General features: G+C 38.8%; 1 protein-coding gene across 1 annotated transcript in view; it reads left to right on the forward strand.

Moving 5' to 3' along the window:
- The window catches only part of LOC128695071 (uncharacterized), a 59592-nt gene extending 46614 nt beyond the window's left edge, over window positions 1–12978 (forward strand). Inside the window, exon 2 of the mRNA XM_070095056.1 lies at window positions 7103–12978. Within this exon, the coding sequence (XP_069951157.1) occupies window positions 7473–10511 (3039 nt within the window). The 5' untranslated portion in view covers window positions 7103–7472 and the 3' untranslated portion in view covers window positions 10512–12978. The remainder of the gene's footprint in view (window positions 1–7102) is intronic.
- The last annotated feature ends 2007 nt before the right edge of the window (window positions 12979–14985 follow it).

Raw genomic sequence — 14985 nt, forward strand, 5'->3', positions numbered from 1 at the left:
GAGTAAGTTGGTCTATGTACAGAACAGAGTAACAGAAATAAAAGAGATGCAGAGAGATTATCTCTTTCTCCACGTCTCTACCCAAGAGAATCCAGCTGACATGTTGTCACGTGGTGTCCCACTCAAGAAATTTGTGGATAATAAATTATGGCTCCACGGACCGAACTGGCTCTCTAATGAAAATAACTGGCCTCAGCAAAAAGCTCACATTGTGCCAGAAGAAACAGTCTGCTTGAACACAGCAGAAATAAGTTGTGTAAATACTGCAGACACAACAGAAATAGTCATTGATGGATCTAAATACTCATCTTTGGGTAAACTCTTAAGAGTTACAGCTCTTGTCTTTAAATTCATTAAAGGAATAAAACCTAATTATGAATGTCTTGAACCCATTAAATACTGGATGAAACTAATACAGAAAGATGTTTTCTCTACAGAATATAAATTTCTAGAAACACAAGATAAATCCCTAAAGAAACCTGTCATGATTAATTCTTTAGGACTTTATCTCGATTCAGAAAAGATTATAAGATGTCGAGGAAGAATTCATAATTCTTCACTACCTAAAGAAGCCGTACATCCAATATTGATCCCCAAGAATCATTGGCTAACAAAACTGATTGTGCAAAACGCCCACAGTAACGTGTTACATGGTGGGGTAGCTGACACACTTTGTCATATACGACAATCCTAGTGGATACCTCAAGGTCGACAAAGTGTGAAAAAACAAATAAAGGACTGTATTACTTGTCGTCACTACGATATGCGAGTATGTCAGTATCCAGGTCCACCTCCATATCCCTCTGAAAGAGTTTGTCATATCACTCCATTTGAGGTGACAGGTGTAGATTACACTGGACCAATAATTTTAACCAAAACAGTTGACAAAGTTCCCATCAAGGTGTACATCTGTTTGTTCACTTGTGCTACAACTAGAGCAGTACATCTAGAAGTAGCCACTGACATGTCTGCTGAAACCTTTATCAAATTATTCAGAAGGTTTGCAGCCAGAATGGCATGTCCCAGACTGATGATTTCAGACCATGCAACGAACTTTGTTGCTGGTGCTGCTTATATAAGCAAGATCTTTGATCAACCAGAAGTACAACAGATGCTGAATCAACGCAGTTGTCGTTGGAGATACATTCCTCCTGAATCTCCATGGCACGGCGGATTTTATGAAAGAATGATCGGCATTGTAAAACGTTGTTTAAGGATGACTCTTCATCGTTAGAGAATCGACTTAGAAGAATTCCGTACAGTTGTGCCTGAAATAGAAAATAGAGTCAACAACAGACCTGTAACTTATGTTACCGATGATCTAGACAATTTAGAAGTGTTAAGTCCATCTCATTTACTCCATGGCAAAAGGCTCGAACCTGTTCCTCCCATGAATGATAAAGAAATCATAGAGGATCCTACTTATTTCGAACCTGAGCAACTCAGACGTAAATTCAAACACCTTAATAAAGTGATTGAACGTTGGGAGAAAATTTTGCGAGAAGACTATCTCACCTCATTGAGAGAACACTTCTCTGGAGCTGGTGTTCCTGAAAATCATAAGTCCTTAAGACCTGGTGACATAGTGATTATTGACAATGATGATCCGAGGTCCCAATGGCCACTTGGAAAATTTGTGACCATATATCCTGATGCAAATGGAATCATCAGGACAGTTGATGTTTTAAGCAAAGGTGTAGTGAATAAGCAGACAATAAATAAACTAGTGCCGTTAGAATTACACAGTGTTGAAAACAAAATTAGTGATTCTCCAGAAACCACACTGACTAAAGCTGTTCAGAAAAGACAAGCAGCAGTGGTGGCGAGTGAGAAAATCAAATTAATGTTAAGTGATGAATAGTTCACCTTCAGCGAGCCTCTGCCGCCCCCCAGTGTGGAGAAATTTTCTCCAGGAGGGGGGTTTCAGCCCCCTTCAGCCCCTTTCAGCCCTGAGGGGCCCAGCCCTCTCAGAAGGGGCAAATATCTTGTTTACTGCTACAGCGAGTAATTCGTCCCAGATGCAGTACCAGTATACGACCTGTGGTCAAGCGACCGCCGCTCCGTGCAGTCCAGTGTTGCAAAGTGTATTTTAATAAGAGACAGTACATCTCTTACCTTAGCAGGACAATTAAGGTAAATCCTGCTCCCACTTTATTACCATAGTAAAGTTAGTGTATATTGTTGTCTATGCTTAAGACAGCAAGAATTAAACATTCTGCTTTGCCTCATGGAGGAAGTGGCAAGGAAGCAAAGGTACTATGTCAGCTTTTCCTTTGTGCTGGGGGCAGTGACGGCATGGGGCATTGTGGCGTCTTCAGATTACTTTTGACTTTACTGAGAGTGACACTGATGCCAGGATAACCAACAAAGAACGATCTGTGCGTTAGTGTGAACAAAGTGTCTCACAAAACACAATAAACACTTACAGAGAAATGTGACCAGCTTCTTTAGTGATAAGATTGTGAACAATAAAGACAAATCTTGTGGAACATAGTGTACCACTGTGCATATTCCTAGACTATGGAAGACGTGGACATCCAAGGACACTTCAGCTTCTATTAAGTCACCGATATCTGTCAAAGGTGTGAAGAACACCATAGCTCACGCTACAAGAGCAAGGTAGGTTATGAATTTCTTGTAGTACAGGGGACTGCGCAGTTCTTGAGTCGCAAGGAGTTTGTAATCAACCTATAGTCGGCAGTAAGGTGCGGACTTTTGAGTCCAAACAAGTAAGTGTGTCAGCCATCAGTGAATGAAATATGCTGACATAACACCCCCTAGGGGTAATTTATAATCTTACAAATTTATAATCTTACAAATTACAGCCCATTGAGAGATGATCATGACAACAATTCAAGACCTCGTCTGCAGGGGCGGCTGTGTAGACGATTTGCTGTCTTTTATCAGCTAAGTGTTCCCTATATTTAAATTTAAAATTAAGCTTAACTGGTAATCCCATTTCTCAACACTGTATAACTGTAAATCACACATGAATATTTCTTACACATATAAATATCACTGTTAATATGTATGAAAGCTTAAATTTTATATGTAGTTTCCTTTAATATAACAGTTATATCTATAAGAAACAAACTTTAACGCAATCTTGTCTCTTAATTTCTGTCTATAAACATTATAAACACTATATATATACATTCACACAAACTGATCAGTTGGGTTGTTGCTGTAGTCAGCGTTTCTCGAGCTTGGGAGCAGTAGATGCAAGGTGCCATCCCCCGTTTTCTTGTTGGATGAGCCACCCAGCTCCCGTTTTCTTTGGGTGAACGCTGGGCGAGCATCCGTTTTCTTTTGGCTGCCCATTCTCTGTGATTGAGTCTGGAGTGACTCATTTATACTGGCTCGTAGGTTATTTGTACACTGTAGTACAACGTATTTAGACCAGAGTGTGGCCTTTATCTGGTTCGAGCACGACCAAAATGCTGAGAAATGGGTTACCAGCTAAGTTTATAATTTTAAATATAGGGATTACTTAGCTGATAAAAGACAGCAAATCGTCTACACAGCTGACCCTGCAGATGAGGTCTTGAATTGTTGTCATGATCATCTCGCAACGGGCTGTAATAGATCATATTATGTAAACAATAAATTACCCCTAGGGGTGTTATGTCAGCTTATTTCATTAACTGATTGTTGACAAGCTTTCTTGTGTGGACTCAAAAGTCTGCACCTCACTGCCGACTATAGATTAACTAGAAACTCCTTGCGACTCAAGAACTGCACAGTCCCCTGTACTACAAGAAATTCGTAACCTACCATGGTCTTGTATCCTGAGCTATGATGTTCTTCACACCTTCGACAGGTATCGGTGACTTGATAGAAGCTGAAGTGTCCTTGGATATCCACATCTTCCATAATCTAGGAATACACACACTGGTACACCATGTTCCGCAAGATTTGTCTTTATTGTTCACAATCTTATCACTGAAGAAGCTGATCACACTTCTCCGTAGTTGTTTAATGTGTTTTGTGAGACAGTTTGTTCACACTAACGCACAGATCAATGTTCTTTGTTGGTTATCCTGGCGTTAGTGTGACTCCCAGTAGAGTCAAAAGTAATCTCAAGACGCCACAGCGTCCTTCACCATCACTACCCGTAGCACATAAAGGAAAAACTGACCTAGTACTTTTGCTTCCCTGCCAAACTTCCTCTATGAAGCAAAGCAGAATGCTTGATTCTTGCTGTGTTAAGCATAGACAACAATGTTCACTATCTTTACCATGGTGATAAAGTGGGAGCAGGATTTTCCTTAATTGTCCTGCTAAGTTAAGAGATGGACTGTCTTATATTAAATTACACTGCAACACTGTAGTCTTGCAAGGAGCGGCAGTCGCTTGACCACGTCGCATTCTGATACTGCATCTGGGATCAATTACTTGCTGTAGCAGTAAACAAGATGCATGCCCCTTCTGAGAGGGCTGGGCAACTCAGGGCTGAAAGGGGCTGAAGGGGGCTGAAGGGGCTGATACCCCCTCCTGGATAAAATTTCTCCACAGTTGTTTTGCATATTCTGAAATCACCTGTTTACTGTGATCCTGTTGTATATATATATATATATATATATATATATATATATATATATAAATATGTATATATATATGTATGTATATATATATGTATATATATATATATGTATATATATATGTATATATATATATATATATATATATATATATATGTGTATATATATATATATATATGTACATACATATACGTATATATATATATAAATATATATATATATATATATATATATATATATATATATATATACGTATATATATATATATATATATATATATCGTGATCTTGCCATATAAGACAAGCGAAAATTTGTGTATGTAATAATTTCTCAAAAATCATTCTGAACCTAACGAAAAAAAGATATTTCATTGTGTTTGTTTATTATTAAATTATTGTAAACGTATTTACAATATATTTACTTGGATTACCTGGAGTTTACCTTGAGAGAGTTCCGGGTGTCAACGCCCCCGCGGCCCGGTCTGTGACCAGGCCTCCTGGTAAATCAGACCCTGATCAACCAGGCTGTTACTGTTGGCTGCACGCAAACCAACGTACGAGCCACAGCCCGGCTGGTCAGGAACCGACCTTAGGTGCTTGTCCAGTGCCAGCTTGAAGACTGCCAGGGGTCTGTTGGTAATCCCCCTTATGTGTGCTGGGAGGCAGTTGAACAGTCTCGGGCCCCTGACACTTATTGTATGGTTTCTTAACGTGCTAGTGACACCCCTGCTTTTCATTGGGGGGATGTTGCATCATCTGCCAAGTCTTTTGCTTTCGTTGTAAGTGATTTTCGTGTGCAAGTTCAGTACTAGTCCCTGTAGGATTTTCCAGGTGTGTATAATCATGTATCTCTCCCGCCTGCGTTCCAGGTAATACAGGTTCAGGAACTTCAAGTGCTCCCAGTAGTTGAGGTGTTATGCGTGCCGTGAAGGTTCTCTGTACATTTCCTAGGTGAGCAATTTCACCTGCCTTGAAAGGTGCTGTTAGTGTGCAGCAATATTCCAGCCTAGATAGAACAAGCAACCTGAAGAGTGTCATCATGGGCTTGGCATCCCTAGTTTTGGAGGTTCTCATTATCCATCCTGTCATTTTTCTTGCAGATGCGATTGATACAATGTTATGGTCCTTGAAGGTGAGATCCTCCGACATGATCACTCCCAGGTTTTTGACGTTGTTTTTTTGCTCTATTTTGTGGCCGGAGTTTGTTCTGTACTCTGATGAAATTTAATTTCCTCATGTTTACCATATCGGAGTAATTGAAATTTCTCATCGTTGAACTCATATTGTTTTCTGCAGCCCACTGAAAGATTTGGTTGATGTCCGCCTGGAGCCTTGCAGTGTCTGCAATGGAAGACACTGTCATGCAGATTCGGGTGTCATCTGCAAAGGAAGACACGGTGCTGTGGCTGACATCCTTGTCTGTGTCAGATATGAGGATGAGAAACAAGATGGGAGCGAGTACTGTGCCTTGTGGAACAGAGCTTTTCACCGTAGCTGCCTCGGACTTTACTCTGTTGACTACTACTCTCTGTGTTCTGTTTGTGAGGAAATTATAGATCCATTTTCCAACTTTTCCTGTTATTCCTTTAGCACGCATTTTGTGTGCTATTACGCCATGGTCACACTTGTCAAAGGCTTTTGCAAAGTCTGTATATATTACATCTGCATTCTTTTTGTCTTCTAGTGCATCTAGGAATTGGGCTTGTTATAATAAGGTTAGGCAAGTTTTCTAAGATTCTTTTGGTGCAAATTTATAAATTTTTACATTAACATTAATGAAAAAAATATATCTTTAAACGTATAAGAGAAAATTTTAGAAATGACTTAATTTTAAATTAGTTCTTGCTAATTGACCAGTTTTACATATTCGGCACGACATATATACGTATATATATAAATTGCTGACATCGAAAAACTTGTAGCTAAGAATATTCAAGTATCAAATATCTCAACAAAACTCTAAATATTGAAGTCTTTTCATCAAATCAAACTCACAAAACATAATTCTGCTCTATTAAATGGGTCGCTCAGCGTATATAATAATGTGCATTACAATGTACCTAATAACTATTTTCATAATTAGGGAGACTATACATATTACCTTAAATACAAAATACAGTTTTGATTGTGTTTACCTATGAGAACGAGAAATATAAAAAAAGATGCTTAGGAAAATGATTCAGAGAACCGAAAAGTTGATAAATTTGGCACATGTACAACACTTGGGTATATGTACTGAGGAAAAGTTTCTCCACACAGTGGCTTCATCAGTCCAATACTACGAAGAGTAGTGAAAATCAAAATGTGTGTGTGGTAATCAGTCCGTCAACCTGGGATCGATGTGATCAGTACATGAATCTTGAACAGAATTCTTTTCAAGATTGATGGACTGATTACATTTACTCCAGGCTGAGGGACTGATTGCATCAAACACCTTCTGATCAATGAAGAAAAAGGTTAATAAATAATGCATAAATGTTAATAAAGATTAAGTTAAAGAATAAAATAAAAATATTTTACGAATTAAGTATATTTGGCTATAGAAATCATTTTATATTTCAGATCTGCATGATTCTACCTCAGTTGTGTCAACACTGTTGGAATACTCCAACGTCAGCTTCTGATTAGCATATCAAGAACGTCAGCGGTGCCTTCTCCTGGACAGTACTCCCAGACTAAAACATTAATACCATAACTGTATTGTCTCAGCAGTGTGTCAGAGTGGTCAACCGTAGCCCCAGACTAAGATGATCACAACGCTACTGTCTCAGCATTATGTCAGGACTAACAGTAATTATTATTTGTTCCGTCAGATATATGAACACAATTGTATGTAAAGCAGAATAATTGTCACCTGTTGAGACAAATATTTTAGAGTTTCATATGTTATGAGGATATATGGTGGTGGTGGGTGTTAGATCTGTGATGCAAGATGTATTCTACAAGTGATAAAATTGTCTCTGTTGCTGGACTTGGTCGTACATTCCGGCTTGGGATGTTATATGACTGTACAAAAGATGAAATAATCCCTGGAAAAACTCTCTGGGACAGATCAACACTTAAAGAAATAGATGTTCTTTCAAATGAATCCTCTGATTTCAGACTAATTATTAGCGACTCTATGGAAGAGAAAGTCTCAGCTTTTGATGTGAATAGTAGTCTGAAGCTGAGTTTGGTCTCGGGTATGGTAGAAGTGTCTAGGTCTGGGAAATACCTAGAAAATAAAAAATATTCTGACAAGCAAGAGAGAATCACCGTGCATTACAAGTGTACAACCAGGTCGGAGTATATGACGATGGATCAACTTGGTCCAGGAAAAGTGCAGTACCCTGATATAATTGATGAAGAAACTGCAACACATGTAGTCACTGAAATACTTTATGGAGCACATGCATTCTTTGTTTTTGAGAGGGATTGTTGCTCTTCACATGATAAAGAGACTCTTGGAGCTATGCAAGTTATGCTGAACAAAATACCAAATATGTCTGTTGTCATTAACGACCAATTATATCTATCCAACAATGAAAAGAAAATAGTAGAGAATTATAAATGTACATTTATTGGAGATTTTCTTCTTCCACAAAATCCTTGTTCCTATGAAGATGTTGTTCGGATTTACAAACACTTACCGACATTCTTAGGAGATAACAGACAAAATGCTGTACCAATCAAAGTTACACTGTATCCTCTAACACGTTTGGGTAGCAAAGGCAGCAGATTAGTTCGTAATATTAGTACAAACTTGACCAGTGAGATAGAAAAAGTCTTTGAAAATTTCCAAGAGTTGAATGTAAGGTGTAATGATATATATAATTCTTATGTTGCTGAGAAAATGAAAACTCTCCAAAGTGAAATATCTAAATTTAAAACCCTTATTAATATTTACAAGTGTGAACTTCAGAGTAAACTGTCAGTGTTGCTGCCTCGTATCAAAGGAGGTCGGGAAGAGGAATACCTTCTGGAGGATCTTCTAAGGAAGAAAGAAGCATCTCCATTCAGTTACAAGAAGCTTAACAGTTGGCTTCAAGATAAAGAAGATCACGTTAAAACTCTCAATAAATATATAGACACACTGTCAGAGATCAAATTTGCCTCAGACCATGGCGAATTAAAGTCATTTATCATGAATCCTGAGAATAATTGTAACTACATTCTATGCTTGAGAATTATTCTGCCAAAAAACAACTCTTATCTTTCAAAAATGGAAAAGTATAATAGAAATGAATATTATACTACAAATGACTATGTAGCAATTGAAAGGAACCTTGAAGACAACACCTTGTCCAGTAAAGACGAGGATAATCAAATATCCATGATGGAAGGAGCCATAATATTTAGAGATTTCTTTAACTTTAATAAAAAAGTTAACGAGACTGCTTTTGTAGTGTCAATGGGTTTTTCTGATACATTAAACTGTCAAGCTAATATAGAGTGTTACAGGCTTGGCCGTCTCTTATACAAGAATTATATACTTCCCTCAGCACCTGGCATGCCTCAAGCTGACCTTCAACAAAGTACTCATAATAGGATTACCATTACCTGGACACCACCAAAATTTGGAGCATCAACTGTTCAAGAATACGAAATAATTCTTCAGAAAATGAGTACAGGCGATAACCCTGTGAGCTTTAAAACGAGTTCAGATATTCTCAGCTTCACTGTCACAGAGCTTGATGTCAACAGTTGTTACAAGGTGAATGTACGAAGTTTGTGTGAGGCTGGAGTGGGACCTACCAGTGAGACCAACACTGTCTCCACTAGACCAACCAGTCCTCCAGGAATGCCTCAGGTGTGGCAAATTTCATCAACAACTATAAAAATTGAATGGTCAAAACCATTGTCTATGGGTTCGGATTGTAGCATACAACATTATATACTGAAGCAGCAGAAAGAAGAGACGGATATTTGGACTACAATAGCAACCGTAAAGGCAGATCAACTCACGTACGTAACAAACATTACATCAAATTTCGAATCTAAGTTCAAGGTAGCTGCAGACTGTGGTGCAGCAGGATTCAGTGAGGACAGTAATTGTAGTTCTTTAAAAACTCATGATGCCATACAGTTTGACTCCAGTAAAATGTTGAAAGAAAATTTTTGTTCAACATCAAATCTTAAGCTTGAAGGAACTCCTTCTATCTACACCCTTAAATCAAGGTTAGTTTTCTGTAATGATAATGATGATATAAGGAAGTATGATGTAGGAACACCAAAGGAAAATTCTCGGGAAAAAGTAATATTACTAATAGGGGCAAGAGACTCGGGTAAGACAACTGTGATCAATGGTCTCGTCAACTACATCTTTGGTGTTAAATGGAACGATAATTTTCGCTTCCAATTAATACCTGAAGACATTCACAACAGCCAGACCCAGGATCGGACTCAACATATTACTTGTTACACCATTCATCACCAAGAAGGTTTCAACTACCCACACACACTGACTATCATTGATATTGCATTATGGGATGAAGACTCATATATCAGAATGTGGAATGTGTTTTGGCAGCATGCAAAAGAACATATAACTAAAACAACAAAGATTGTTCAGCATGTTGATGCTGCAGTCTTTGTAGTTAACTCATCGCTGACTCAGCTTCCTCTGTCACATATATATTTTTCGAGCAGAATTCTCTCCATGTGTGAAAAGGATATTCATAAAGTTTTTCTATTGCTCACTTCTGTTAATGGACAACAACCACAAGTTCTTAGTGCAGTAGAAAAAGCTAAATTCCCACACAAAATTCTCTTTAAGTTCAACAACTCTGCTTTATATACTAAAAACAATGAAGATGTTAGAAGCACTGCTGAAGAAGAACAAGAAAACCTTAGTTATGGTAAAATGTTTTGGCATATGGCAGAAAAGAATTATAAGGCATTTTTGAAGCAGGTTCATGATTCTGAGAGCAGAAGTCCACTTGGGGATTATTTACTAAACTACAATGAACAGATTTTGTCAATTGTATATTGATCTAGAGAATCTTGATATGAAGCATTTATGATAAAGAAAATTTACAAATAGAAGTATTTGATTCAGAAGATTATGATGTAAAAGTTTTAAGATACATAGAATTATTATGCACTTTTTACATGCATATGCTTTTGTAATTTTCTCATGGATCTAATTTTTCAGAATTTTGTAACTCTTGTATTACGTATGTACATTGTTTTCTTGTGTATTATGCACGTGATTTATTGAGTATTTTATAGTAACAATATTATTGGTTTTATCATACAATAGCGGAGATAATGGTATTGTACTTGTGTAAATTCAGATACTTCATACTTACTACATTATAACAATAATAATAACAAATTATTATTGTTATTATTATTATTATATGCCATTCATCTGAAGCAATATTAAATCAATTTAAACTGACCATAGCAGAATTTAGTTAAATATAATTACGCTATTTTTAGTAAGGCTTGGTGAGGTTTTTAAGTTAGTTCTCATCCAAAAACGAAATATTTTATATCACTGTCATTTCATTCATTCATTAGAGGTTTGCCGGTACTTCCGGTCCGGGTCTTCTCCATATGGTGACCCGGCTGTGGCCCCCGGTTGGGGGTGTCGTCATCTTCTTCTTTCTTCTGTCTTCTTTCTTGGGCCCTCCGGCTGGAGGGAAGATATATCACTGTCAATGAAAGAAATGTATCTATCAAGCTTTTAGAATTTTGGGGGAAAACCCCATTTTTTTTCAAGGAGTTCGGCAAGTTAGGTTTATCAGGCAAACTTCTCTGGCCTCTCCTTTCTATTTCTCTGAAAGTAATGAAAGAACATGAAAGTGTTTAAGTATTCTTTTCTATTTTCATTGTGATATATATATATATATATATATATATATATATATATATATATATATATATATATATGTATATATATATATATATATATATATATATATATATATATATATATATATATGCAAAACAACCACTCTGAAAGAATAAATTCCAAGCGCTTTCGTGACTACTCATATTATCAAGGAACAATAAAAGTAATGCATCAAGGTAGGCATATAAAGGGTCTAGACCACACCTCACTATCACTGTTATTGCTGTTCTTACTGCTGAACAGCGGTTTGGTGACGATGAAGGTAGCGTAGGTAGCAATGATACGTTCTTCGTAGGATTCTTACTTTATTGATAAGTAGTGGTGGGTTACACAGGCTTGTGTGTTTGTGCCCATGGCCCGGGCAGGGCCATGCCCACGAGAGAGAGCTGAGAGAGGCCTTGTGTCTTGCTGCTAGGCTGCTGTGTGAGAGCGAGGCAAGTCTGGGCATACTGAAGTGGGAAGGCCTAGGTGGCAGCACCAGCATAGCGCGAAATATGAACTAAGCTGGCAGACAGCATGGGCTGTCTGTGCAGACAGTACAGGCTGTCTACATGCGCTCGGCCACTTACCGTGCGTCGTCCCGACGCGACAATACTGGTAGTAAAAGAAACTCGGTCTCTCTCTCTCTCGAAGGAACAGGGCACAGAACACAAAATAAAAACATATATATACATATGAACATGGAAAAAAACTTCCTACAGGGAGGGAAGAAAAAAACATGTGGGGTGTGCTAAACATCGTGGTCATAGGCAGTGAGCGTCGATGGGCATCACTGCACGCCTTCCTGCGTCTGGACAGATACTGCAACACGGGAGACATCGCTGTGGCTGAGCTGTGACGTAACAGGGTACGGTCTCCTCTGGAACGGTGAAGCAGACATCGTAGGAGTCGCTGCAGGTTTTCACTCAACCTGGGGCACGACATGCTGGTGCCCTCGAGCGAGGCGTCGACAAAACTCGGCAACTGGGCAGGACTTCTGGCAAGCGACTCAGGAGGACACTTCTCGACTGGTACTGTCGCTGGGCTGTCACTGCCGGCGAGCGTGGAGCGAGTTGTGGAGCGAGTCGTGGCAGAGACGACTGGGCGAAACATCTGGGAGTCGTAACATCATACACCAGACTGCAGTGAGAGAGCTAGCAGTCAGTGACATCTTCTTTGTGCAGACTGCTCACTGAAGCTTGTGACACGAGGCTGACACAGCGCCTGCCGACAGGGCTGGCTGCGGCTTGACGAGTATCATCTCTCGACAGTTGGAGTTATAGCAGAGGTTAGCCTAAGCGTCCCCAGACTTGTTTCTCTACATATAACTGCACTCTGAAGGTCTGGAGGTGAAGTGAAACAAATCTCGATGGGAATCGTAGCAGGTACGATTCTACAGAACATCACGAGCGACGAGCATAAAAGCTTTCTGTACAAGAGGGCTCGTATGCTCAGGCTGTCTGATAGCTGTCAAACACACTGGTCACTAGGGTGACTTAGCACAGTGGTGCTACTCAGGTCTGGCAATGAATTCACACGAAAAACAGCAGAAAACACAGCAGAGGGAGTGAGTACATAGTGGTGGAGTGTGGTGGTAGGCTGGTGAGGTGTGAGTATATGGCTAGGGAGGATCTGGCCACTTTCTCCTCTCAAACCCACAACACGGTGAAACGCACACTGGACGCAGAAATCACCACAAAAATCACCTCTGGCTTGCTGAAACAGCTGTGCTGAGCTGAACACCAACAGCAACATACAAGTGATGCTGAACACGTGGCTTGAGAAACAGCGTGGGAGGCTGTAGCATCCAAATTTCGGCTAGATCCTGCTTGTACCTGGCTCTGGATACTGAAACGTGCAGACACGACATCAGGATAACTCGTTGAGAGACGGATGCTTCTTGTATAGGGTGATAAGGTGAAGATGACTTCATACCTCTTCCTTCCTCTCTCCGGGCAAACACAACTGCTGCAACCACTGCTTCCCACCAATGTTTAATGAGATTATTTGGTGAACTGAAAGCGGGGTGTGGATTATAAAGGTCTTCGGAGGCTTCTTACTTTATTGATAAGTAGTGGTGGGTTACACAGGCTTGTGTGTTTGTGCCCATGGCCCGGGCAGGGCCATGCCCACGAGAGAGAGCTGGGAGAGGCCTTGTGTCTTGCTGCTAGGCCGCTGTGTGAGTGAGAGCGAGGCAAGTCTGGGCATACTGAAGTGGGAAGGCCTAGGTGGCAGCACCAGCATAGCGCGAAATATGAACTAAGCTGGCAGACAGCATGGGCTGTCTGTGCAGACAATACAGGCTGTCTACATCACATCCCACAACAAAGCAACACCTGATGCGCGACTCATAAGAAAGAGAACACTGCAGCAGGCCCACTGGCCCAACTAGACAGGTCCTTCATACAACCCACGAACAAACTATTCTACCCAAGAATTAAGAATTTTAAAATTTATTATTTGTCCAATGAATTATTAAATTCTTCCCAAATTCTATTAATTATGAATGGATCTAATTTATATAAACCAAAGGAAATATTCATATTATTGTCAAAACTGCTTTTTATGAAACAAGATTCAATTATATTCCTGTCGACCATGGACTTGCTTGATACAACTTTCTCAACTTTTTGAAAATCAATTGGATGGTCAAAATCTCTCACATGAATAAATAGAGCATTGGAATCTTGTCCAGTTCTAATGCTATATTTATTTTGTTTTAATCTTAGTTCGAGATTTTTACCAGATTGACCGTAATAAACTTTATTGCAAATTTTACAAGGAATCTTATAGACACATCCGTCAGCATTTTGGGGGGGATTCTTCATCAAAATTTATTTTACTGTATCAAGATTTTTAAATCCAACTTTGATATTAAAAGACTGAAGAAGAGAAGGTATATCAACCAAGTTTTCATGGTAAGGGAGAACCAACATATTTTTAGTTGAATAAGGCTGGTTGTCCCTTTTTGGATTGTAAAAAGTATTTCTAGCAACTTTAAAAGATTTATCAATTACGTTTCTTGTGCATTTCAAATCATTAGCTATTTCGTAAATTTTGGATATTTCCTCATCTATGAACTCTTGATAGTGCGAGTAGTCACGAAAGTGCTTGGAATTTCTCTCTTCTTTCACAGTGGTTGTTTTGCATATATATATATATATATATATATATATATCTATATATATATATATATATATATATATATATATATATATATATATATATATATATATATATATATATATCAGTAACAACACTGCACTAACCAAGGACTCAAACCCATGTTGTACTGGCCCGCTTCATGGTGAGCTAGAACCACATGACACACCTTAACCCACATTACCAAGGCATCATGTGGTTCTGGCTCACCATGAGGAGGGCCAGTAGGACATGAGTTTGAGTCCTTGGCTAGTGCAGTGTTGTTATTGATCAATACCACTCGTTCATGGTTTCAATAATATAATATAATATAATATAATAATAATATAATAATAATAAATAATATAATATAATAATAAATCGAAGAGGGTAACACAGTGGGAGCAATCAGAATAATTACAAGTGACGACACTGTAGCCCACAATGAGACCACAGCCCAAGTACTAAGAGACAAGCATCCAACAGG

The sequence above is a fragment of the Cherax quadricarinatus genome, chromosome 48, assembly GCF_038502225.1.
Source record: "Cherax quadricarinatus isolate ZL_2023a chromosome 48, ASM3850222v1, whole genome shotgun sequence".
Taxonomy (NCBI): domain Eukaryota; kingdom Metazoa; phylum Arthropoda; class Malacostraca; order Decapoda; family Parastacidae; genus Cherax; species Cherax quadricarinatus.